Source organism: Camelina sativa, chromosome 19 (assembly GCF_030686135.1).
Source record: "Camelina sativa cultivar CO46 ecotype springtype chromosome 19, ASM3068613v1".
Taxonomy (NCBI): Eukaryota; Viridiplantae; Streptophyta; class Magnoliopsida; order Brassicales; family Brassicaceae; genus Camelina; species Camelina sativa.
The window spans coordinates 2,729,571-2,755,378 of NC_141898.1; the positions used below are offsets into that span (position 1 = coordinate 2,729,571).

Here is a 25,808-nt window from a genome sequence, read left to right on the forward strand (position 1 = left end):
ATTCAGATTAATCTTATCTTATAACCCATCTTCATTCTCTTTGTATGTTACTTTAAATAAGATTAAAAAAAGTTGTGGTGTGATATGTGTTAATTATATGCGAAAGTGGTCCTGAAAACAGATGCCCTCGTATTAACCAACACACGTAAGAGAATATTCAAGATTTGGAATTGTGGACTGACCAATAAGTCTATTTTATTAAGATTTAGTAAAAACTTTGATGGTTGGTCCGTGTGTTTTGGACTTTTGTGTAAACTAAGACATTAAGTTATATACACTAAAGTTATTAACTTAATCAACTGAGAATGCGAGATTCGTGCTCTTCTGATTACGTTACTATGTGGTTTCATTATACAGTATTATTTAACTCGGCATTAAGATATTTGATAAAATATGTTAATCTGACCTCTACACTAAAACGAAAGAGTAAAATACACGTTAAATAGAAAGTGTAATCAGATAATTTCATCGGACGATAAAAATATGATTGGAGGGGGGGGGGTGGTTAACGTTAGTTAATTTGAATGTTTTCTACGTGTCTTTATTTTTTTTGTTAAAGATGTTGTGTACGTGTCATCATACTGTTAGAGATTGTAATAAAAATGTAGTAAAACTGTTTTGAGACTATATGATTAGCTCTGCTGGTGTTATAAAAAATGATAAATCTTAGCTGCCAAGAGATGTTAAAGTTTTGTTACAGATAATATGAATTATATCACTTTCTAGATTAAAAAAAAAGATTAGCCTTTCACTCTTTTTCAAAATTTGCAGTTTTATCTGTTCACACTACTTCGGCAAATACTTAAATCTTAAAGAAAAAGCATTTTCCTTACTAAGATTCAATTTCTTGGACTTGTTTGCGACATTCTTGACCATATATATAAGTTGTTTATTGCGGCCAAAATTTATTAAAATAAAAAGCGTAATATTTATATATAAGACAAATACCTGTATACATGAATACATGGATGTATGCGAGCGTGTGGGTGTGTGGTTCTAGCTGGTTCCTTTGGATTTGTGCCTACTAATGATGCCCACAAATATTCTTTGGCACATTGTTTATTGTTTCACAATTTGGCCTAATCACATAACTTATGAAAACCAAGTACACTTTATTACCTCTTTCTAAAAAAATTATATTTTATTAATCAGATTATGATATCGACCAACCAATCATAATAAGAGTTCAAAACTTACAAGTTTTGGAAGAAAAAGATTAATATCAGATGTATGTAAGTGGCGACGTGTCAGATATGTATGCTCAATGTATTGGCTACGATTCTTTCTTTATAAAAATAGTATTATTTGGACTTTCTAAAAGTTCTTTACAGTTTCCCGTTTCGACTTACCCCAAAATGGGGACCGATAACTTTTCCAAATCCGTCTAGAGTTCTGTCTATGCTACTGAATTATTAACGTAATAGTATATAGATCGATGGGAGTTTTCACGTTGATTTTGTTTTTGTTGTTAATATTCACATAGGGTTTTAACTTTTTAAGAAATACTAGGACCGGTCTAAAAACATCAGTTATCTAAAGAATGATGCATGCATTATTTGCATGTAACTACTACCGTATACATATCGAGTCAAAAACATTTTACAATTGCGTTCACAAGTCACAACCAACCATTAATTATCATACTTCATCAAGAAAGAAGTTATTTTTAAGCCAAGCATGGAAGTTAAAAACATCACGGAAGCTTAAGCATTTCGTGTGGCAATATATGACTGGGTGCTTGGCAACATATCAACGCCTGCATTATCGCCATATTGGTAGAGATAAAGATTGTCCTAGATGTGCAGCGGAGGAGGAAACTATAAACCATATGCTATTTGAATGCCTCCCAGCACGTCAAGTATGGGCTTTATCGACAATCTCTTCCCATCCTATGGTGTTCCTTTCGCCTTCCCTATATAGCAACCTCGATTTTCTATATGGGCGTGGCAGAGACTCTGGTGCAACTGATCAAAACTTGAGGACGTTCCCGTGGATGATGTGGTACATTTGGAAGGCAAGAAATAAGAAAGTGTTTGAAAATATCTCTGAGTCTCCGCAAGATACACTGGAGAAAGCTATCCAAGAGGAAGAAGTTTGGAGAAGAGCACATAACAGAGACTTAGCACCAGCGGTAGCCGAAGCATGCATACCTTCAAGCCCAATTCCTCAAGAATCTCTTGTATGCTTTATAGATGGATCTTGGCATACAGAGGTGGATAGGAGTGGGTATGGCTGGATTGCGTTGGGTATGGCTGGATTGCGTCTATTGGTGATAGAATCCTGCACATGGGGCTAAAAGAATCGCGCAGAAGCTTATCCCCATTACATGCAGAGTTAGATACCCTTATTTGGGCTATAGAGTGCTTATTAGCGTTGGACTTGGACAAAGCTCTTTTTGCTGCGGATTGTTCAGACTTCCTAAGGATGACGTCTAATATCGAGGATTGGCCGACCTTTTCATCAGAATTGAAGGATTTTATTCATTTCAGACATAGATTTGCTAATTTTAGTATTAGATATATTTCCCGAGAGGATAATATCCGTGCCGATAAACTTGTGAAATGTGCAAGAGTACGAGCTTTCTGTTTTTCCCATGTAAGTTCGTCGGTACCTAACTGGCTCTCTCTCGAAAAGAATCATCTCCGATAACTTAATATATAGGGTTTGATCGAAAAAGAAGAAGCTATTTTTAAGCATATTAATATCAAACTAAAAATCAAAATACAGTAAAATATTTTGGACGGATCTTTAATCATTTGTCTCTGGAATAACATTTTTATGGGTTATATATATATATATATATATATATATATATATATATATATATATATATATACTAATTATTTGGTTTTGTAGACGAATTTTTAATATAAGAGGTGGTTTCCTAAAAGAAAGACATGTGTGGAGCTAAAACAAATTGTTTTTACATATTTTACTTTATAGTGGAACACGTGATGTCCGTGCCACCAAAAATTTATCTTTTTTTGTCAAGTTAAAAGTCGTATGCGCACATATGTATTCTTATTTGTATTTTGGGGCAATGGAGAATCAGAATTTACTAACACATTATCTAAGCGACCAGAAAATATTAGATTACGGTTGAGCCAATCCAAACTAGATAAATTCGATTAAGCTGGATCGATTAGAGTTCGAATAGAGTTGCCTTTGAAAAAGGGTGATTTCAAACTATAAAACCATTACAAACTATATTATGACTGAGTGACCAGTAAATTGAAGAAACTTGGAAAGATTTGGATACCAAGTATATAGTATATATTAGATGACCGGGAAATCTATACCAAAATGCAAACTAACTTTCAAGGTTTGTGACATAGTAGTTTTGTACATATATATCAAATTACTGTGGTCTGTGGCTTAAAAGAAGATTGTACAATTCTAGATTTTTGTGCATCTGAATGACTTTATTCGTCTTAATAGAAAGATACACAGGGTTTCAAAGATTTTACACTTCTAAATAAGAAAATAAACACCATAACTTACAGTTTAAGTGGGTTTCAGTATATATCACCGTACATTTCAAATCCATAGTAAGCAGGATCTGATATATAAACCGCTTGTTATGTCTTTTTCAACATTTAGCTTGATAAGCAAAACCAGTTGATATATTACCTAGTTGACAAGTTGATGCATATATTAATTAGTTCGGCGTCGTTTAGTAGTAGGTTAAGTTTACATTATGGTGCACACAAAAGCGTAGTAAATGATGTTTAATTAACTACATCAATTAGTGTAGTTGCTTTGAGCGTGGGGTTTATTAGAGAGTGGTCCTATATTTAGATAATGTCGATTAATCTCATAATTTGTGTATTACGTTATACGTTTGTTGGAATAAGTCATGCTACAGTATATTATAGAAAGAGTTATTCAAACATATTGGTTTCGTTAGCCATTGATACGATCAAATAGATAATTAATACCACAATTTGACAAAAAAGCGAAACGATTAAAAAATAATAATTAGTAAGAAAAACAACGCCTAAAAACAACACCGTTGTAAATATAAATTTATCATAACATTCATGTCAATATATGCTGCATAGTGCATATAAAGATGCATGATTGCATGACGTATAATCTATGATACAGTGATATTAGCTTAGAGATATTATCTAGGGTATATTCTAAATCCTGTGGGCATGCGGAGGTATATGTACATATATGTAAACGTAATGCATATATACATACATGTCAGAAATTCGAGTAGTACTCATCAAAATGAATCGTGGATGAAGGCTTGAGAGCTTTCAAGTTTCAACTACTTAAAGTGAGATTATACCAAAGTTCACTATTATATCTAAGTTAACCATATCAACTTGTCCTTTTGATATTTACAAACTTTGAAAAGAAAAGAAAAATTTTAACCAAAAAAAAAAAGACATTATCGAAAGGACGTGTGATACGTAGACATTTCCACTTTTGTCTTCTGATACATACACAACTTAGCCAAATTAAGATAATACACGCACGATATATCAAATTATATATAATAGGTTACTTCAGTTTCAAATAATATTGGTTACCTCTTAAGAACCTTCACTGGAAAAAAAGATCTCTGGTGAAAATCTCTTCACCTCGCATACATAATCTTTCGAACTCTAATTATCTTCAAAAAACATATACAAGTAAGTAGTAACACAATGAAATCTAAACCTACATGGGTCAGTTGAACTATTTTGAAAACAATTATATAAATTTCGGGGCTGTAGAGTGCGTGGTTCTTGTGTAAAATGAATTCGGACTTTTTATGGTCAAATAAGAACTGGAAGAAATAAGGGGGAAGTGGAGAAACTAACAAAGGAAAAGGGGAATATATACATATATTTTTTTACAACTTGTTTGAATAAATTAGAAATCCATAAAAGGAAATAAACATATTGATTATTTGACAACAAAAAATTCAATAGAAATTAGAAAACGGAAACAGAGTTATTTTTACGCACGGAGTGGAAAGTCAGCGGGTCAACTTTTAAAACTCAGTGCTTAATTTTAAGTGCTAAGTGATAATTAACTCTTTGCTAATTATTCCTTTTAACTGATCTTTTATCTGGACGGCATCTTTTTCTACTTATAGACTTCTAGTACTATTAACACTTCATCCGCTTTTAATACTACTGTTTAGACTATTAATAATGTATAGATTTTAATTTAATTTTGCAATGTCTCTTATTTGATGTACGTTTAACTAGTAGTACTCTTTTATTTTGATATAGATGGTATTAACTAAAGACGATGACGACAAAAAGAAAAACTAAAGACGATAGGGTATTTTTTCACCAAACCAAGTAACAAGAGGAAATTAAAAACTCTTTTGGCCTTTACGGGTATGTAGATCTTAGATTAAGGTTTTTATTGAGTTTTATTTTATCAACATGACATGACAGAATAAAATAACATGTTTATTTTCTTTGTTAAAAAAAAATGAAATAACTATAAATTTTTAGCCTTATTTGTTGGCTTAGTCGTAAACATGCATGCAAATAAAAATAAAATTTACTTTTAAGTTTAGTTAAAAAAAAAGGACTCAATGTATTATTTGAAAGATGTGAATTAATCAATCCATAGTGGTTCAATGGTTAAAAAATTATTATGGGTTTGAGGACGTAATAAAATTTGAATACAAAGACTTACCTCCCACAATTAAAGAGAATAATTTTCAGCCAAGTGGACTACCCGCATTCGATTATCCTTCACGAATTTTAAAAGTTAAAGAAATGAAATCTTAAGGAAAAAGAAGCTTAGAAACAGAATTAAGGAGTACAAAGTTATAAAAAATTATAATCAATAAACATATAGTTCCTATATTACGGCTGTCTATTCCCTTCTTCGCACATGTTCCAAATAATTTAAAAAATGAAAAGAAAAATTGAAAACTATCATCTTTTTTTCTTCTATAAAACCCACAACTTCTCTTTTTCTTGTGCATTCAAAACTCATCCTTTCTCTATCTACACATAACACCAAAAAAAAAAAAAAACAATTCTCTCTCTCTTCGCAAAACCACAAAGAAAAAAAAGTAGAAAGACTCAATCTTTTTGCTGAATAATCTCTCTTGTGGGTCTCTTCTGTGTGTATCTATGGATGACAAAGGAAGAAGCTCAAAGAACAACAACAACAACAACAACAACAACAACAACATGGAAGACGAAATGGACCTCAAGAGAGGTCCCTGGACCGCTGAAGAAGATTTTAAGCTCATTAATTACATTGCTACTAATGGAGAAGGTCGATGGAACTCTCTTTCTCGTTGCGCAGGTATGATATTTTTTTTCTTTCATATACAGATATAGTTGTATATATGTATGTTCCACTTCCATGAGCATCTTTTTAAGCATAAAGAGACAAAGAACAAGTCGCATAATATAATAGATTTATTGCTTTTTGTTCAATCCTTTTCATGTTTCAATCACCATGTGTGATTGTGTTTTTTTCTTTTAAATCGCCCAACCTTTACTATTTTAAAGATCGTTTTTAGAAAAAATAATAATCCGAAAATGGTTTTTTTCCCTATATATGCATAGATGAAAAGACCCTTCATAGGTATGAATCAAAAAGTGCAAACCTCTCATGTTTTCTCTTTCTCGTCTTCTTCGTATTTCTAAAAATAATTTTCATACGAATAAATAAAGTATCCATGATGTGAGTGAGAGATATTCTAGTAATGGATTCAATTATTAACCATCTCAAATTTGAATAAAATATCCAATTTTGGTTATTCAATGGGTGAAAATAAAAGAAGAACTAATGCGAATTAATGATCATCATCTATAAGGGAAGAGCACTAACTCAATGGGAGAAAGCTTGCTGAAGAAAAAGACCCTTTAGGACAATTTGCATCATAATATATACGGTTCATTCGTTGCGGGGGAATTTATAGATATAACTTTACCGAAAATGAAACAATTATTATAATGAGTTTCTTCCGTATAAAATCATCATACTATACGTAGAGATGACCGACCGGTAAATTAATCATCATATGTACTTTTACCAATGAAACAGGACTCCAACGCACCGGTAAAAGCTGTAGACTGCGGTGGTTAAACTATCTTCGCCCTGATGTCCGCCGTGGAAACATTACACTCGAAGAACAACTCTTGATCCTCGAACTTCATTCCCGTTGGGGCAATAGGTATGTTTCACAAAAGAATAAATCAGAATATATATCCTCTATTAATATAAAATCTTCTTCCAAATAATATTATACAATTGTTTCTTTATACTAGTTGATGAATTTTATATAAATGGATTGAATCTTTTTTTTTTTAAAACATATAATTTTGCATCAGAACTATAATAGGGGGAAATATCAAATCATGTCGATGTTGATGGATAAAAGACACCACATATACATATATGATACTGAGATATCCAAAGCATTAATAATAATGTCATTGACGACCAGAAAATAAGAATTTGATTATCACTATGATTTGTTTAGAACCGTTAATTTAATCTTTGTTATGTTGATGAATAGATGGTCAAAAATCGCACAATACTTACCGGGAAGAACGGACAACGAGATCAAAAACTACTGGAGAACACGGGTGCAAAAACATGCAAAACAGCTGAAATGTGATGTGAACAGCCAACAATTCAAAGACACAATGAAGTACTTATGGATGCCTCGGCTAGTCGAGAGGATCCAATCCGCCTCGGCCTCAGCCACAGCAACAGCCGCAGCCACCACCACAACCACCAACACCACGGGATCAGCCGGCACGTCATCTTGCATGACAACCTCTAACAATCAATTCATGAATTATGACTACAACAACAACAACATGGGACAACAGTTTGGTGTAATAAGCAACAACGATTACATCACGCCGGAAAATTCCAGCGTGGCAGTCTCTCCGGTATCAGACTTGACGGAGTACTACAGCGCTCCAAACCCGAACCCGGAATACTACTCGGGTCAAATGGGGAATAGTTATTATCCGGATCAGAATATGGTGGGTCCACAGTTATTACCGGAGAATTATTTCGATTACAGTGGATTGTTGGACGAAGATCTAACGGCTATGCAAGAGCAAAGTAACCTCAACTGGTTCGAAAACATTAATGGCGCTGCTTCCTCTTCAGACAGTTTATGGAACATTGGAGAAAGTGATGAAGACTTCTGGTTCCTACAGCAGCAGCAACAACAGCTCAACAATAATGGTAGCTTCTGATCAGAGCCGGCTCTAAGATTTTAAGGGCCTCAATCAAAAAAAAAAAAGCTGTTTTGTTTTGACAAAAAAAAGAGCTGTTGTAAATATTGAAAAGAACAAAAGATAAGCAAATTATTATTTAAAGATAAGAACAAAAAAAAATTGTTACCATCGTGAGTCGAACCTAGGTTAGCATACACACACTAAGCAAAGACTAATACCACTACACTACATATATTTTCTGACGAAAAGGCCGAAATTTAACTGTTAAAAACAAGGCCACAATCACATGCTTCATGAGCTTGGCCTTTAGGCCGGCTCTGCTTCTGATGAATATAGAAGAAATGATTAGAAATCGTTTTAAGTTAATTAATTATACACTAAAGTATACGTGTGAAAGGAATTGTTGTAAGGGGAATAATTAAAAGACAAAGAATGTGTTCACGATAGTATTATATTAGGATATATGAGATCAGCTTTTTTATTCCAAGCTTAATCATATATATCATGGCGTTTTAACAAAGCGCTAAATTTGATTGGTTTTGGTTTGGGTTTTGTTTCGTTTATTGGGGACTGTAATGATATTTTGTGGATAATTCATATGAAAATAATATATGATTTAATGATAAGAAAAAATATAACTCATTCGTCGGTGGGAGATAGTATATACAATAGACATAAATAATTTGATCCTGTTTTCACACTATAGATTGAGTGATTTCCTCAATGGAAGCATAATATTTAACGTTATTCGTTTTATTATTAATATTCTAACGACGAAGCTCACAATTGGTTCCACCATGTTTAATATTTAACCCAAGATATGACACAAACAAACAAAACAAAGACATCATAAAATATTTTTTAAAAGATATATAAATAATGACTTTGGTACTATAGAAAACGGATAACCCAAGAAATACCACTTTTTAGGAACTATGTCTATAGAGCATGTATATGGAAAATAAAATGAACTAGTGTGTGTGTGTGAGTGTGAAAGCCTTTCTTTGGGTTCAAAAGAAGACATAAAAAAAAATGATTGTCATATTCGAAAGCCACGTGGCAAAATTTGGTTGGTTTTAATCTTGGCTTTGAGTTTAAGGTGGCCATTAAGGGGTTTATTCATTGAAAAGTTAATTGTTCGATAAAATATATGTTAAGTGATGATAACCCACCACTTAATATGTCCAAAAACCTTAGTTAATTATTGATAACGCATTATTGTACGGACCGTTACACCATTATCTAGACAAAACCGTGTACTCGGCACCACGTCAGCAACACTATGTTTTTCTATGTACAACCTCCCCTTCTCTGTTCTCACCCAGTTCTGTTAAAAAGAAACTCTTACAGTTTAGAAAAAAAATAACACCAGGATCCCAATATGAGTGGCATGGTCTAGTTTTAGAGCCTGAATCATAAAAAAATGAGAAGATTACTTTCCGAAGATAAAATGTTGGAATGTTATTGGAGCATATAAAAAGAAAAGAAAAAGGCTAGCTAGTTTAGCTATCAGTTATAAGCCACGCATGATACCTAATTAGTTTTAGTTGTGTATAGTTATAAAAATAATTATGGATTTTGTTATACATATATGGCTTTTAAGCTTGGGTATCTATTATTGCAGTATATATATATATATATATATATATGTATACATGTTTTTTTAATTGGATACAAAGCTTTATTTGTCTGTTATTTTTCTTTTCGCAATCCATACATAATTGAAAAGCCGTCAAGAAAACTGTAGCGGAAGTCGTTTTCTTTCAGTATACCCCAACTTGATCATTTAAGCAATAATACTGCTTAATTTCCTCGTTTTTTCTCATCGAGTAGAGCCTCCTCCAAGCTTTGCATATATAACATAAGATATATATATATGCCCGCACATCTAATGGGATTGGCACGTGACAGAGAAGATAAAAAGGCACGTGCTTAAATAGTGAATGTGAGGGAAGACTTAAAGAGATGGCGGCGGTTGAGAAAAATGAAAAGATCATTCATAGGCAGTGTGGCCAGCAAGCAAGCAGCCGACGCCTAAAAGCCATCTCAAGACCGAGAGTGGTCCCAAAATCTGAACAACTCTTTCCTCAGCAATATCTTTGATTTGGAACTTAATTCAAATTCAGTCCAAGATTGACAATATATACATTGATCCTACCAAGAATTTTCTGATCCGTTACCTCATCTAAAAGCAAGTAGTTTTACGGAGAAGCACTTGTTGATTTTACTAAATGCTAATTAGACTACCACTTTACATTTGGCAACGAAATGTTTACGTCAGTTTTTTTCTTTCTTTCTTTTTTCTCAAACACGTCAGTTTTTTTTTTCTCTCTCTCAAAACTTCGAAAAATCAAGTTCGATCCGTCCTTGATAAAGTTTAGGTCATGTGAACTTTTTCCTTTTTCAACATATATCTAGTGTAAATAAATAATCAACTTATAAATGTTTATTACATTCAGTTGGTTTAAATTCAAAATTCGTACTTATATATGCCAAAAACGAGACTCAATCTAATCAGATTCAGGTACATGTTAAGAGTGTTTCATTGAAAGTGAGAGGAGTTTTTCATTTCAATATATATTAAAAATATTTTAAAAATCCAAATATCCAATATATAAGTGTTTCTACTAGCTAATGGGTTATTAAACTTGAATTAGACGATGCAATGCATGTACGTATAAATGCGCATAGTTATGATCTATGTATATATGGATAGATTAAGATTGGATGGAAAAACCTATTCATCGAAAGCCTCTTGAACTAGTGGCTGACTTTTTTTCTCTGGTCGCTGTTGCGAACTTTATGATAATTTACTCGTAAATACAGAACATTAAACTCAGCAATATTATGTAAAATATATGCAACTCAAAAAATAATAATAATCATTGACGGTGTAAGATGAATTTCTTCTCTATTCTCACGTAGAAATGTAATTTCTTACATTAAAAAAAAAACTCTTCAAAAATCAAACTTGCGGTATCAATCAACGTTTATTCGGAAAAGACAGAACAGATAGAAAAACAGAAAACAGATTCAGATACATGGGATGGGACTAAGCGTGCGCCACATGGCATCCGATGATTCGATGAGGTGGATAATATTCCATTCTTGGGGAAGAAGAGGAAGAGACCAATATAGTCATTTGAATGGTCAAGGTCAACGCCTCCAGAGACTTACACGTCGGCGTCAACGTGTCTTTCCTTTGGGTCCAAACCTTTTCCTTTTGCATATATACATTAACAATACCATATCTTAATCCGAAAACTGCGAAGTACATTGTATTTGGAAAAAATTTCACTTTCTTTTTCGTCTTTAATTTCTACATAGAAGAATATGCTAATGGTATTTTGAAGTATATATGACAATAATATACGAATGAATAGGATACAAATGTAAAATCTTACGGGGCTTAATATTTCTTGATTCATTCAATTTTTATATACTAACGCATCCAGAATCAGAATATAGATAGTGTGGAAAAGCAATATCTATCTATTGTGGGTTAATTAATGATTTAAATATACATACATGCATGCATGCATGAATATAAATGAATATTAATTTCGATGTAGTTTTTGTGTATGGGGATCATTTGTTCCGATCGTTATGGGGAAGAAACAATAAATTGTTATGGAGATAAGTTGTACATTTTAACCCCAAGAGAAAAGAAAATATACTACTATTAGATAGTTTCTTATTATTATATAGTCATATTTAGGAAATCGGTAACTTTAGTTTTATGCCAAAAATGAGATATTATTATAATTTAAAGGAAGCAATTAATTAATGGTTCATTCCAATATTCCATGCATGTAATCACAATTTATTGAAAGATCAAAGTTATTCGTAAAAGTTAAGTTTTATGACATTATTTAAGAAATAATAATAAACCATACTATAAACTTTAGTCTTATTAATCAATTGCTTTAACTTTGATCTGTTCGTTTCTTTTTTTCTTTTTATAGAAACAAAGCATTTTAATGCCACAAAAGTCTATAAGCACTTGCGAAAAAACCATGCTAATCACGTGATAACACTGAAAAAAAAAATTAATGCTTTATCAGAGAATCCATAACACTGAATCGAAACGCAACCCCAAATATTAATCAAATTAACGAATACCCAAATCGTGTAATTGATACGACACATCACACATGAATATTCGGTTTAATTGAAACTTCATATTATTGCTAATCTAGGAAAGATATTGATTTTTCGGTTTCCGTGGTACCTTTGGACAAGAGGTTTATGTTTTGTCTGTCCGGTCGTAAGTAGATAGATACCTGCCTTGAAATTTGCCATACCTTAGCAACCACTTGTTTGTTTTGTTTGTTTGTCTGTCTTTTGTGGTTATCTTTAGTTTCTTAATAAAAATGTTGATTCATATCAAACATTTTCGTTTAAATATCAAAATTTTAAGTAATTTCAATATTCTGTTAGTTATTACTCTCTCCGTTTCATAATATAGAATGTTTAGAGAAGTATTTTTATTTCATAATATATGATGTTTACAAATTTCTATGCAACTTTTACATTAAATTTATATTTTATATTATGCAGACTTGTTTATAATTGGTTAAACTTTTTAAAAATAACTATTTCTTAATATGCGTGTTTTCACTAAAACATCCTATATTTTGAAACGGAGGGAGTATTAAATATGTACGGATTTTAGTGTTGTGAGATTTAATTATAATTACTGTGATGCCTTATGCTTATAGCGTAAGTATTGAGAAGATCCATGGTGTTAGCCGTTAGGACGTGTATGTAAATTCAAGGATGTAACATACATATTTAAACTTTCTTGTAGATTAAGATTAATCTATGTTTCCAGACTACATGAGTACGTATATATAATTTTATAGATAATTAAACTTTCATTTACATAGTATTAGTTGCGAGTTTGTGAACATATCTTTTTTTTTTGAACAACCGTGAAGATATCTAAACCACTATGTGGATAAGACCGTATAAGCTAAAAAATAGATCAAGAAGATAAACTGAAAAGCACGTTATATAATGACATGATCCTATCCCTTTCTAGGTTATTCAAAAGCAAACGTTTAGTATTAAACCCACATGCTTCAATCCTCGTGGTTAGGCATCTAATATGAACACTAACATAGATATTCTAACAATTTTGCAAATTTAACTTCTCCATTTTTCTTGCTTCCACCAAGTAATATACAGATAAGTCCAAAACAAAGTATAAAAAGTAATATTTTTTTTATGTATACACTGATTATACATATTACTAAATTTGCTTGTCCGAATTGAACTTTCCAAAAAAAGTATGATAGCAATATTGATCTTGTAGAAGTCTAAACTCCCCACTTTCGGATGAATGCATTTGAATTATCAACTTGGAAAAGAGGATTTACTTAGATTTATCGATATTAGTCATTTCAAAAAAAGAAAAAAGAAAAGAAGAAACATTTCTGTAGTATGGGCTGTAAGGGTGGAAGTGGAGATTGTCTGATAATTTTTATAAGCCGATATGTGGGCTTATTTAAGTCTATACACTTTTCACTTTATAATATAGAGAAATTAGTACATGGAAAAAGCATCAGAAGAACCCATTTAATTGTTTGACAAACAACTGCTAATTCATTAAGCTTCTACTAATGAAAGCATAAATGGGCCACAGATATTTTGGTCCAATGGGCTAAGAGGCCTGAATCCTTTTAATGCGTTTATATAACACGCGCTAAACCATAGCCTGTGGGTGACGTTTATGTCAATCGTGACAAAAAATAGCAAAGATTCATTTGCTTGAACGCCACAGACAAATTGCAAACCGAAACTGACCGCGGCGACGCGCTTGCATTAAAAATAAATATCTCAGACAACAAAATACTTTTCATTTTATATCTGACTAATAAAATTACGCCACGTAATGCACCGGTTTTGGCTTATAAGGGTAGTTCCGTAAATAGAACCGCGGCAAGGGGACAATAAGGTTATCGTCATGTATTTCTCCACATTTTTTTATTCAACGAAGAATCCATGTGGGCTCTACCACCGGCCCATCTGATCCAAACAGATACAGAGAACAATATTGTCAAATGTCGTTTATACCCCTATCCAGAAGATAAAAATACAGATAACTTAGCTAGCAAACGAGACACGTAAAATAAGCTTATTTTCGTAATTTTAAAAGATAACTGAATACTAAAAAACACATAAAGTGCACGCGCGTCAACATGTTCATGTAGTTTTACAATTTTGTCCACAGAGCTTTTTTTTTAAAGCAGCAACCTTTTTTAGAAACGGACTCAGATTTGATCATCTTCACCAAACCATTCGGACAACAAATATCTTGTATTCATTCCTCATTCTTTGATCGTCTTCTCTTCCCCTGTAAGTATATCCGATCTAAGTATTTGTTTATTTTTATTTTAACTCAAATTAGTTCAGACATTCTCCAATTCCTACGATCGGGTTCTTTTGTGTTTCGTCGATCAAGAAGCTGTAATTGGAGAGAATGAACAGTAGGAGCTGTATCTGTGTCTCAGCGATGAAACCCTGTTGTAGATTTCTGATTAGTTTTAAAAGTTCTTCGCTTTTCGGGTTTTCTCCACCGAACTCGGGCAGATTGATCAATTCGTCGAAGCTACACTGTACAAAGATTGGTTCCAGAAGTATTAGATCTGGTATTCATTGCCGTCGGAATGCTTTTTCTGATTCCGATTCCATTATTTTGGGAGGAGGATCTAGAGTTTTAAAAGCTAGAGGTAGTAGTAGTAGTAGTAGAGGAAGAGGCTGCCGCAGGGGTGTATTATTAATTCCCCGTGTAGCTTCAGATTTTAGGAACCATTCGAGTTCGTCTTTAGATTCTCATGTAAATGATAAGAGCTTCGAGCGTATGTTTGTGAAGCCACTGGTTTTCAAGGATGTGGAGAAATCTGAAGAGATATTTAATAAGGAAAGTGGTAATGGAGGAGGAAAAGATGCTAATTTTGGAAATGTGGGCGTAAGAAGGGAGACAGAACGTGGTTCGAGTCAGACTGAGGTTGAGAAGGAGGCGTGGAAGCTGCTTCGCGGTGCCGTGGTGAATTACTGCGGTTTCCCGGTGGGGACTGTAGCGGCTAATGATCCAGGGGATAAGCAGACTTTGAACTATGATCAGGTGTTTATTCGAGATTTTGTTCCTTCGGCGTATGCTTTCTTGCTTGATGGAGAAGGGGAGATTGTAAGAAACTTTCTCCTTCATACATTGCAGTTGCAGGTAACATTTTCCTGAACTTTTTTTGATTGAAATGTTTGCTCTTGAGCTATCATCTGATTGCTTCTGCATTCTTTCCAATACAACCGGTTTTAGACTGTCTATAAATCAACGATTTAAGAGATTGGAATCTGTTTCAGTTGGTTGGTCTTTAATACACGCTCCGTTTGCTATGTAAATGTTCGGTTTTTGGAGCAGTGATGTTTGGCTTGATTCTTTCAAAATAGTCTTACTTTTTCTTGGTTGCATGCACGCTCATTATTTGCCAATGGAATTTGATTTGTCATTCTAGGGAAGTTTAGCGGATTTTGAAAATGGGAAATGTATCTAGTTTGTTTACTGATTTATCTTGCCTAATGGAGAAAGGCAAGATCCAACGTTGCAGTTTCAGGTATGTCTTCTTATGTTTAAATTTGTTTAGTCCCGAAATGTCTTATTGCGTTTTTTTAATGATACTGTGATATTAAGACGCCACCAAGTTTCTGCCTGTTTGATTGCACTCTTAGAAAAAATGTTTTTATTTGTTCAGATCTCCCATACATTTGAAACCTTATTTGATTAAATTAGTGTTAAATCGTCTTCTTAAGATTCTTTTCTATTAAATACGGCTTTGATGAATTAGCTTTGGTCTAAAGATTTGCATTTCCTTGCCTGCTACACAGTTTCTGGTTCCTAGAAAGGTGTTTTGCCTTTTATTCGGTTGACTTCAGTTCTTGTGAATGTAATTATAAGGCATTTGATATATGAATCTACACCGAAGTTTATTAGTTGAGCTTTGTGTTCTTTGGTTGTTGTAGAGCTGGGAGAAAACAGTGGACTGTCACAGCCCTGGCCCAGGGCTAATGCCGGCGAGTTTTAAAGTGAAATCTGCGCCACTTGAGGGAAATGATGGTTCATTTGAGGACTTTTTAGATCCAGATTTTGGTGGATCTGCTATTGGACGTGTTAGCCCTGTTGACTCTGGTAACTCCTATGCTTTTGACATTTTTTGCTTATCATGGAGAAACAAACACTAGACAGTCCAGCAACTAAATCTTTTTTCTTTTCTTTTTAAAGTTGTGAATCTTTGATATTAGTGCAATGATTGTAATCTTTCTTAAATCTGCTATAGGTTTGTGGTGGATTATATTGTTGAGAGCTTATGGAAAGCTCACTGGTGACTACACTTTGCAAGAGAGAATTGATGTTCAAACAGGGATCAAGTTGATACTTAAGCTATGTCTAGCCGACGGTTTTGACATGTTCCCGACTCTTCTTGTCACTGACGGCTCATGTATGATTGATCGAAGAATGGGCATTCATGGGCATCCACTTGAAATCCAAGTAAAGTGACTGACTGATCATATATGATTGATGGAAATGGAGCTTTTAATAACTGATAATTAACAGTCTATCATTTTTTCATTCCCAGGCATTATTCTACTCTGCTCTCCGTTGTGCTCGAGAGATGCTTATTGTGAATGATGGAACCAAGAACTTAGTTGCTGCTGTCAACAATCGCCTAAGTGCTTTATCATTCCATATTAGAGAGTACTATTGGGTCGATATCAAGAAAATCAACGAGATATATCGTTACAACACTGAGGAGTATTCAGCAGATGCAACCAACAAGTTCAACATATATCCAGATCAGATCCCTACTTGGCTTGTCGACTGGATTCCTGATAAAGGTGGTTACTTCATAGGAAATCTCCAGCCTGCCCACATGGATTTCAGATTCTTCACACTTGGAAACCTTTGGGCCGTTATTTCATCTTTGGGAAGTCAGGAACAGAATGAAGGAGTCATGACATTAATTGAAGAGAAGTGGGATGATCTTGTTGCTAACATGCCTCTCAAGATCTGTTTTCCGGCTTTAGAGAAAGAAGAATGGCGAATAATCACAGGCTCTGATCCAAAGAACACGTGAGTACCTTCAAAATTCTATTTCGTTTTTGTTCTTTGGGAATTTTACTGATCTTTGGTTTCATATTTGTCATTCCAGGCCTTGGTCATATCACAATGGCGGATCCTGGCCAACCCTCCTCTGGCAGGTACAAACAAACAAGCAAACATGCATCATTTAGCTGTGTTTTCAGATTGAAGAAACTCTAAGAATGCATGGATTTTTGTAGTTTACATTGGCTTGTATCAAGATGGGTAAGCTAGAACTGGCGAAGAAAGCAGTTGCTGTTGCAGAGAAAAGGCTCAAGGAAGATGAGTGGCCTGAGTATTATGACACGAAAAGCGGGAGATTCGTGGGGAAACAATCAAGGCTGTATCAGACCTGGACCATTGCTGGCTTCTTGGCTTCTAAAAAACTCATAGAACAACCTGAGAAAGCATCACTCTTGTTCTGGGAAGAGGACTATCAGCTGCTGGAGACCTGTGTCTGTGGCCTGAGTAAAAGCAGGGGACGGAAGAACAAGTGTTCGCGTTTCACACCTCCAAGATCATTGTTTCCTGAAACCTAACTTGACTCTTTTGTCTTGAAAGCTCCATATTTCAAGTTTTCAACATGTGATCAGAACTCATAAACAAACTACGCTAGTACGTTCATAAGTTAGACACGCTTATATATTTACTGATGTAAATATAATTATAAATTAATTATGTACGACTCAGGAAGAAGTAACAAGGGTTATATATATACCTAAATATAATTATATATACACTTGATTGAAACATGTATAAGTAAAGGAATATATGTTTTTGTTACCCGGATTCCTATTTCGCTAATTAATTTTAATGATTTGGATATATATATAACACTAAAATCACATTAAAGTTATATCAGTTAGCGTTCTGGCAATCACGGAATGTTCATCGAAATGGTGCGAGCAGTGGAAGATGACGTCCCATGATGTCAAGGTGCTAGGTCCTTCTGCATGAAACCAATTTGCTTCAAGTAGTACGGAAATCTAGTAAATGTAATGGGCTAATGGCAAGGAAAAAGTAAGGGCTTCAGGCTTACTTTCGTCATGCGTGAAACATATACATAAGTAACATAAAAGGTGGGTGATTAATAAGCACAAGAACAGAAGGCCATATTTGATGATCATTATTTTATTTTACTAACATTATGTGATATTTACAAAACCAAAACCTAAATTTTCCAGCTAGTAGGAAGAAAAGACCTTTTTCTAATTAGGGCGAATCAACAGTTTTTATCTGTCAGCCGAAAATGTAAAAATTGAAGAAAAAAAGGAAACTAGTACTGTAGAGTTTGTTTCCTTTACTGTCAAAAGAGTGAGACTAGAGAAAAAAGCCATTGTACATTTTGCGTGGCTGAGGAAGAAGATAAGAAACTCCAAGTGGATCACTCACCATAATACACATACCACTCAGAGACAAAATCCATCCGACTTCGGACAACAATCACAAGTAAACAATTTACAACCACAAGTTATCATCACATGTCAAGTTGGAACTTGGAAGGTATTAATCCTTAATCCAAATATCCAATTGGAGACTGACTATATATAGCTTTCAATAAATTAGGACTTAGCAATTGATCATGTTATTATATGAGACTACTTAAGTGAAAAGATAAGGTTTAAAGTGGAAAGACCTGACAATACGAGTAGAGAGATACAAAGAGACGTACACGGACTGTGGAGCTAAGCCACCCACACGAAACGATAAGGTAGAGCGAGCAGCAAAGTGATCACCACCACAACCAACCACTTTCACGTCACGCCGTTTCAATGGGCCTTTAATGGGCTCTCCTTTTTCATAAACCCGTTTTGTTTTTTTATCTTTCTACGCGCCGGTACGAACCATAAAAAGTCCCGGTCGTCAATTTCACCATCGGGGGGGGGGGGGGGGGGGGGGGGCGACGATTATGGAATTAGTCGCATTGCTCATAAAGGTCGCCGGTCTTTTGGCCACTATCACCGTCGGAGCCAACGCATACTCCTACTCTCGTTTCCGTCGCCAGAGCCTCTCTAAGTTTCGCTCTCCAATCGACGAATCTAAAGAAGTTCTCGCCGATTTCAATTCCATTGGTAAGAAGCGAAGCAGCTCTTGAAATGTGTTCTTCCTTTTGGTTAAACGATTTTTTTGGATTCAGAATTAATCTCTCCTCTACGTTTTTATCAGTTTTATGTAGAAATTGAAATCAGATTTTTGTGATGGAATTGCTTTTTTAACATGTTTGTATGTTTTCAGAACACAAGGAAGGCAAATTCTTCTTTGGGTTGGCTACTGCTCCTGCTCATGCTGAGGACGATCTTGATGATGCTTGGCTCCAGTTTGCAAAAGAAACACCATGTTCAGAAGCAGATGCAGAGGTCACTGATAAAAAAGCTAAGAGGAAGAAAGTTAAGCTTGCTGTGGGAGCTATAACCAAAGGGTTGGCGAAGAACACACATGGGAAAGAAGATAAGTCTGCAGCTGATAAGCCACCCGTTAAAAATGTTGCTGCGTGGCATAATGCTCCCCATGCGTGAGATTTCTAACATTAGTTTCACCAAGATAGTTAAATGCATGTGTATTAGTAAACATTAGTTTTGATAGCTCAATTCTGGATTTTTTTCTCAAATTTTGTTTCAGGGAGGAAAGGCTTAAATTTTGGTCAGATCCTGACAAAGAAGTGAAGCTAGCCAAAGATACTGGCGTTACTGTCTTTAGAATGGGAATCGATTGGTCTAGGATCATGCCAGTAGAGCCTACCAAAGGAATTAAGGAAGCAGTGAGTCTAGCATACATAAACCTTGTCTCTGGATATGCTTCTTGTAGAGAACGCACCTCACCTTTTATGCTTTGTAGGTTAACTATGAGGCCCTTGAACACTACAAATGGATACTTGGTAGAGTTCGTTCGAATGGAATGAAGGTGATGCTAACCTTGTTTCATCATTCATTGCCACCTTGGGCTGCTGATTATGGTGGCTGGAAAATAGAGAAGACAGTTGACTACTTTATGGAATTTACCAGGTGTCTGTCTCTTTAAATGAACTTTATTTATGGAAATTATGTAGGTCTTAATCATCTTTCTATAACATTCCAGGCTTGTAGTGGATTCCATGTACGATTTGGTAGACTCTTGGGTGACATTTAATGAACCACATGTCTTCACCATGCTTACCTACATGTGTGGATCTTGGCCCGGTAATAACCCTGATTTTCTGGAGATAGCTACATCTACTCTTCCTATGGGTGTATTTCATCGAGCCTTACACTGGATGGCTGTTGCTCACTCAAAGGCCTATGACTACATCCACGGGAAATTGTTAGTTTTCCTCCTTTTTTCTTAAAAAAATACCATAGAAATTTCTCTCACTAGCACATCTTAATAGCTTCCAACTCTTATTTTGCAGTTCTTTGAAAAACCCTTTGGTAGGGGTTGCACACCATGTCTCCTTTATGCGACCATATGGACTCTTTGATATCGGGGCCGTTACTATTACAAATTCGCTCACTATGTTTCCATATATCGATAGCATTTGTGAGAAGTTGGATTTCATAGGCATCAACTATTACGGACAGGTAAGAGAGCTAAGAGTTCAAATTGCTTTTAGGTCTCAAATTTGGATCAATAATATTGCTTTCTCTCGAATAAGTATGTTGGAATCTGACCCCGAGAAATCAGGAAGCAGTGTGTGGTGCTGGACTAAAGCTTGTAGAGACTGATGAATACAGTGAATCTGGAAGAGGGGTATATCCTGATGGTCTCTACCGCGTGTTGTTGATGTTCCACGAGAGATACAAACATCTGAAAGTTCCTTTCATCATCACAGAAAATGGCGTGTCTGATGAGACAGATGTGATTCGACGACCTTACCTGATCGAGCATCTCCTTGCCCTTTATGCTGCAATGCTTAAGGTTTTTGTCCCTGAAACACGCTGAATCATCCAAACGTGATTAACTTCTAAATATTGATATTTGGTAGTGTTGTTGTGACTGGCTGGCCCCGCCCATTTTGAGCCTGACCTGTTATGAGCTTATCTAAGCTTTAAAATCCTACCATGATTTCGGCTCGGCTCACAGGCCAGCCTGGCAACCATTACGAAAAATAGTGGGTACCTGGCTCGCACGTGACGGGCTTAGACTCAAAATGGGTCACGCTTTGGGTCCGCCATAACAACCCTAGATATTGGCATATCTCTCACTGTGTTTGTGGCTTTCACGACAGGGTGTCCCTGTGCTTGGTTACATATTCTGGACTATTTCCGACAACTGGGAATGGGCTGATGGATATGGTCCAAAATTTGGACTTGTTGCGGTTGACCGATCCCATAATCTTGCTCGAACCCTTCGGTCGTCATACCATCTCTTTTCCAAGGTATATCATTATAATCCCTTGTGGTTTCCACTACACTTGAGATCACCGGATTGCTGTTCTTCTTAAATGGCTTTTGTGTTTTCTCTTTCCTTTCCTGCCCTCCAGATAGTTAAAAGCGGAAAAGTCACTCGTAAAGACCGGTCTCTTGCATGGAACGAACTCCAGAAAGCTGCCAAAGCAGGAAAACTACGGCCATTCTATCGAGCCGTTGATAATCATGGTCTTATGTACGCAGGTTGGTTACAGCATCCACCTTACGTTTATCAGTTTTTCCAACTTTTACTGTATAATCTTATTTCCGAGGCTGTGTTTGTTTATAAGATGGTCTCGACAAGCCTCAGTGGAGACCTATTGTTGACCGTGATTGGCGGTTTGGTCACTACCAAGTGGATGGTCTTCAAGACCCGTTGAGTCGCGTGGCTCGAACCCTTCTCATATGGCCACTTATCATGAAAAAGAGGATAAGAAAAGTGAAGATCAAGCACACTGAAGATGCTGGGCTCATTCTACATCCCGCTTTAGCCTCACCCTTTGACTAGAGAAAGAGAGTAGGTAAAACCCGAGTGTAAAAAAAACTCGTTTCCCTGTACGATTTGCCAAACCTTTGGCGCAATTAGAGACGATTCACCATCTTGTTGTTAATGTTTAAATAAAGGCAAAACGGCACGATGTTCAAACGTTTGCCTACGGATGAGGCGCTGTTTTCACCTACGCGTCGGTTCGACCAATGATTAGCAAGACTGTCCGGTTATTATGCTTAGCCTCATTCCTTACTCGGGATAAAAACGGCAAGTATTCAGTTACAGAAAGAGGGAAACTGCACGACTTTCCTTGTTAATAACTATAGGATGGTGTGGGCTAGGCCGGCCCATTTTAATTTTAACTGTCCGTGAATGTTTTACTCGAAGACTTGAACTCCACGCTAGTCACAGAGATCAATTCAACGGTTTCTACTTTTGACACGTGAGGAAAAACACACACAAACACCTCCTCTCCGCGTTGTGTCTAAAGTAAATAAAAAAACAGCAGGACGTTGTATTACATAAATTAGAAACGAGGTGTTGTTTTGGAGTTTTCCTTTTTTTTTTCCGTTGACCAATCTTGACCAGCCAGACTCCCCATAAAATAAGCGTGTTCGTGTTGCCACGGTCTCTTTCTCTATCGCTGCCCTCAGTCACTCTGTTCTCTTCTATTCTCTTCTCTGATTTGCTTCTCTGTAAAAGCAAGGTCTCTAGAAACTTCATCTTCATTCAGTAATTCTCTCGTTCGTTTGCATCAAAAATTGATTACTGATGATGACGAGCGATGGATTCTGGCGCGGCGGCGACCGAGTTGAGGTGGAACGACTCGTTTCCGGCGCGACGGCGTACTTCCCGGCGACTGTGGTCAGCGCGCCTTCGGTGAGAAAGAATCACGTTTTGGTGGAGCACGAAGCCCTAATGGTTGGAGGTTCCGTACGTATGAAGGAGTACGTTATTCCCACGCGCCTTCGCCCATCTCCGCCGCGTGAGCTAAATCGACGGTTCAAAGCTGAAGATGAGGTTGACGTCTTCAGAGACACCGAAGGTTGCTGGGTTAGAGGCAATGTCACGACCGTACTTGGTGATTCAAGGTACATTGTGGAGTTTAAAGGGGGAAATCGTCCAGAGATAGAGGTTGGTCAGCTCGATTTGAGGCTCCACGGTGAGTGGCAAGATGGTTCGTGGGTTCCCTCTCTTTCTCAACAGGTAAAAATTTATCTGCTTTTGAATTGAATTTATTAGGGTTTCAAGTATGACGCAGATTTAGAATCAAATTTAGGACTGAGGTGATGACTAATACGTTAATTACAGTAAACCTCTATAAATTAATAATGTTGGGACCAAGACATTTTATTAATTTATAGTGATACTAATTTATAGATATATTTTTAATTGTTTATTTTTTTTAAATTACGAATTGGAACAATTATAGCAAAATAAGATTAAACTTTCAGATGTTATAAATTTTATGGTTTAGGAATTGAACTTGTAATATTTATAAAGCATTATTGACAATAAATTACAAATACTATAAACAAATTGACTTATACACATGACATACATAAATTCAAATTTATGAATAATAATAATATTAATTCTCATATTTTAATAATCTGTCTAATTATCAAATTGTAAATGATGCATATCTAAAAATTAAAACTTTAAAATTTAATTATTTGTACGACATGTTATAAAATATTTTAGAGATATCATAATAGTTTGAAAATACAACATTACAAATATTCTATAGAAATGAGTTTTAGGAGAAACATACACTATTATATCAGTATATATATATATATAAATTTACATGATTATTAATTTATGATATTATTGGGACCATATTTTACATTGAGATTTCAAAAAAATTATTATCTTATTATCTTATCGAATATTGTTAATTTTTACACTGGCCCGACTTGGGACCAGCAAAATTTATTAATTTATAGTGATTATTAATTTATAGAGGTTTTACTGTAATAAGATTTGTTGGGGTTTTAGCTCAATATACTCACAATGCTTTTTTTTTTTTTTTTTTTTTTTTCAGAGCAATGTTATGGAATCGACTCCCCAGCGTATTAAACTGAAGATAAAAATCAAGACAAGAGACAATCTATATGAGAAGGGAGCTCTTGTGGAAGTCAGAAGTGAAGAAGAAGTTTACAAGGGTTCTTGGTATTGTGCACGTATACTTTGTTCATTAGGTGACGATAAGTACATTGTTGAGCACTTGAAATTTAGTAGAGATGACGGTGAGTCGCTCCCATTGAGAGATGTTGTAGAAGCACAGAACATGAGACCAGTTCCTCCTCCAGACGTTTCGCCTGTTTTGTGCTATGAACCAGGGGATGAAGTTGATGTTTGGTTCAACAAACGGTGGTGGATTGGTCGTGTTTCCAATGTTCTCGGAGGAGGTTCCAAGTATTCTGTTTTTATCAACTCAAGAGGGGAAGAACCGACAGTCCTAAATTTCAACTTAAGGCCCCACAAAGATTGGATCAATGGAGCATGGAGTAATCCTTCCAAAGCCAAGGTATTGACTGATCTTGTTATTGGTTTAAGATCTAAATGTTTATGCCGTCATACTTACAGTTTGTGTATACCTTGTTATGTGCAGGGAGAATGTAACAGACCTCCATTCAAGAAGCTCAAAACCTGTGAGAGAGCAGAGATGGTGTTTAAAATTGGAATGATGGTGGAAGTTAGAAGCGATGAACAAGGTTACGAAGGCTCATGGTTCTCTGCGAAGGTCATAAGTTACTTGGGGAACAACAGATACACGGTGGAGTATCAAACACTGAAAACAGATGATGAAGGAGAGTTGTTGAAGGAAGAAGCAAGAGGTTCAGATTTAAGACCTATTCCTCCTCCGCTGATTCCAAAGGCATATCGATATGAATTGTATGAAGAGGTGGATGCTTGGTACAATGAAGGATGGTGGTCTGGTCGAGTCTATACGATAAATTACAACCACACGAGATACGGTGTCTACTTCAAGACGAATAATGAGAGATTGGAGTTTGCTTACAATGATCTAAGGCCTTGCCAAGTGTGGAGAAACGGAAAGTGGAGTCGTACTTAAAGATGAGAATAAGTTGACTGACTTCAGTTACAGCTGTTGATTAAGAAGATAAGAAAACTAAGTTGTTTATAAGCAGTAGCACTGTTTTGTTTATATAACAATTATGAAGTTGGTCGGTGTCGTTAATTGTATAACTCCTAGTGAGAGAGGTCAAGTGTTAAATTTTCTTGTAGTTCTGTGTTTTGTAGTGAGCTTTTAACATGTTTTTTCAATTCCATTTTAATTGAAATTCTTGGATAAAACTTCCATTGGAAGTGATGAGTGTGTTACAAATGGAATGTAACAAGTAATAAAACCTGAAGTAAAAATTTTAAATTTTTATCAAATACAGTTTCTTAAATATCCTTTTCTCGGTAAGTCGGTATAGAATGGAGAGAGTTCTTCCACTCTACTTGTTTTCAGTTACTTTGTTGGATTCAAAGGATTCTCTGTTTAACCAAACGTACCGTTTCATGACAATAGCTGCAGACTAGAGATGGGTTTTAACCAAATTTTACAAGTTTGGGGTTTTAAACGTAAAAATCAAAAATTAGGTCATGCT

At 35.3% G+C, this 25,808-nt stretch overlaps 4 protein-coding genes across 5 annotated transcripts; all 4 read left to right on the forward strand.

Annotated features, from left to right (window-relative positions):
• The first annotated feature begins 5,852 nt into the window (after positions 1–5,852).
• On the forward strand, positions 5,853–8,342 carry LOC104764344 (transcription factor MYB108). The gene is made up of 3 exons (XM_010487857.3): positions 5,853–6,273; positions 7,021–7,150; positions 7,496–8,342. The coding sequence occupies exons 1-3, from the start codon at positions 6,096–6,098 to the stop codon at positions 8,190–8,192; spliced, it is 1,005 nt and encodes a 334-aa protein (XP_010486159.2). The 5' UTR covers positions 5,853–6,095; the 3' UTR covers positions 8,193–8,342.
• Positions 8,343–14,379: 6,037 nt separating this feature from the next.
• LOC104764345 (alkaline/neutral invertase C, mitochondrial) lies at positions 14,380–18,102 on the forward strand. 2 transcript variants are annotated; one of them, XM_087503253.1, is made up of 7 exons: positions 14,380–15,402; positions 15,692–15,790; positions 16,197–16,362; positions 16,511–16,722; positions 16,811–17,304; positions 17,384–17,432; positions 17,514–18,102. In XM_087503253.1, exons 3-7 carry the CDS (start codon positions 16,242–16,244, stop codon positions 17,850–17,852), a joined length of 1,215 nt encoding a protein of 404 aa, XP_087359379.1. In that variant the 5' UTR covers positions 14,380–15,402; positions 15,692–15,790; positions 16,197–16,241; the 3' UTR covers positions 17,853–18,102. The 2 variants fall into 2 exon arrangements, with proteins under 2 accessions (XP_087359379.1, XP_087359378.1); XM_087503252.1 differs by lacking the exon at positions 15,692–15,790.
• Positions 18,103–18,644: 542 nt separating this feature from the next.
• Positions 18,645–22,341, forward strand: LOC104764346 (galactolipid galactosyltransferase SFR2, chloroplastic-like). Its single transcript, XM_087503254.1, has 10 exons — positions 18,645–19,385; positions 19,549–19,825; positions 19,933–20,071; positions 20,149–20,315; positions 20,389–20,610; positions 20,699–20,867; positions 20,971–21,204; positions 21,515–21,664; positions 21,770–21,899; positions 21,986–22,341. The coding sequence occupies exons 1-10, from the start codon at positions 19,223–19,225 to the stop codon at positions 22,201–22,203; spliced, it is 1,869 nt and encodes a 622-aa protein (XP_087359380.1). The 5' UTR covers positions 18,645–19,222; the 3' UTR covers positions 22,204–22,341.
• On the forward strand, positions 22,005–25,521 carry LOC104767362 (protein AGENET DOMAIN (AGD)-CONTAINING P1-like). The gene is made up of 3 exons (XM_087503255.1): positions 22,005–23,391; positions 24,233–24,718; positions 24,803–25,521. The coding sequence occupies exons 1-3, from the start codon at positions 22,957–22,959 to the stop codon at positions 25,265–25,267; spliced, it is 1,386 nt and encodes a 461-aa protein (XP_087359381.1). The 5' UTR covers positions 22,005–22,956; the 3' UTR covers positions 25,268–25,521.
• Positions 25,522–25,808: the final 287 nt, after the last annotated feature.

Coding starts and splice junctions, on each gene's coding strand:
- LOC104767362 (XM_087503255.1), top strand. CDS start 22,957: ATGATGACGAGCGATGGATTCTGGCGCGGCGGCGACCGAGTTGAGGTG. Junction 23,392..24,232: donor TTCCCTCTCTTTCTCAACAG/GTAAAAATTTAT, acceptor TTTTTTTTTCAG/AGCAATGTTATGGAATCGAC. Junction 24,719..24,802: donor GTAATCCTTCCAAAGCCAAG/GTATTGACTGAT, acceptor TGTTATGTGCAG/GGAGAATGTAACAGACCTCC.
- LOC104764345 (XM_087503252.1), top strand. CDS start 14,659: ATGAACAGTAGGAGCTGTATCTGTGTCTCAGCGATGAAACCCTGTTGT. Junction 15,403..16,196: donor TTCATACATTGCAGTTGCAG/GTAACATTTTCC, acceptor TGGTTGTTGTAG/AGCTGGGAGAAAACAGTGGA. Junction 16,363..16,510: donor TGTTAGCCCTGTTGACTCTG/GTAACTCCTATG, acceptor AATCTGCTATAG/GTTTGTGGTGGATTATATTG.
- LOC104764346 (XM_087503254.1), top strand. CDS start 19,223: ATGGAATTAGTCGCATTGCTCATAAAGGTCGCCGGTCTTTTGGCCACT. Junction 20,072..20,148: donor CCAAAGGAATTAAGGAAGCA/GTGAGTCTAGCA, acceptor TATGCTTTGTAG/GTTAACTATGAGGCCCTTGA. Junction 20,611..20,698: donor GACTACATCCACGGGAAATT/GTTAGTTTTCCT, acceptor CTTATTTTGCAG/TTCTTTGAAAAACCCTTTGG.
- LOC104764344 (XM_010487857.3), top strand. CDS start 6,096: ATGGATGACAAAGGAAGAAGCTCAAAGAACAACAACAACAACAACAAC. Junction 6,274..7,020: donor CTCTCTTTCTCGTTGCGCAG/GTATGATATTTT, acceptor CCAATGAAACAG/GACTCCAACGCACCGGTAAA. Junction 7,151..7,495: donor CATTCCCGTTGGGGCAATAG/GTATGTTTCACA, acceptor GTTGATGAATAG/ATGGTCAAAAATCGCACAAT.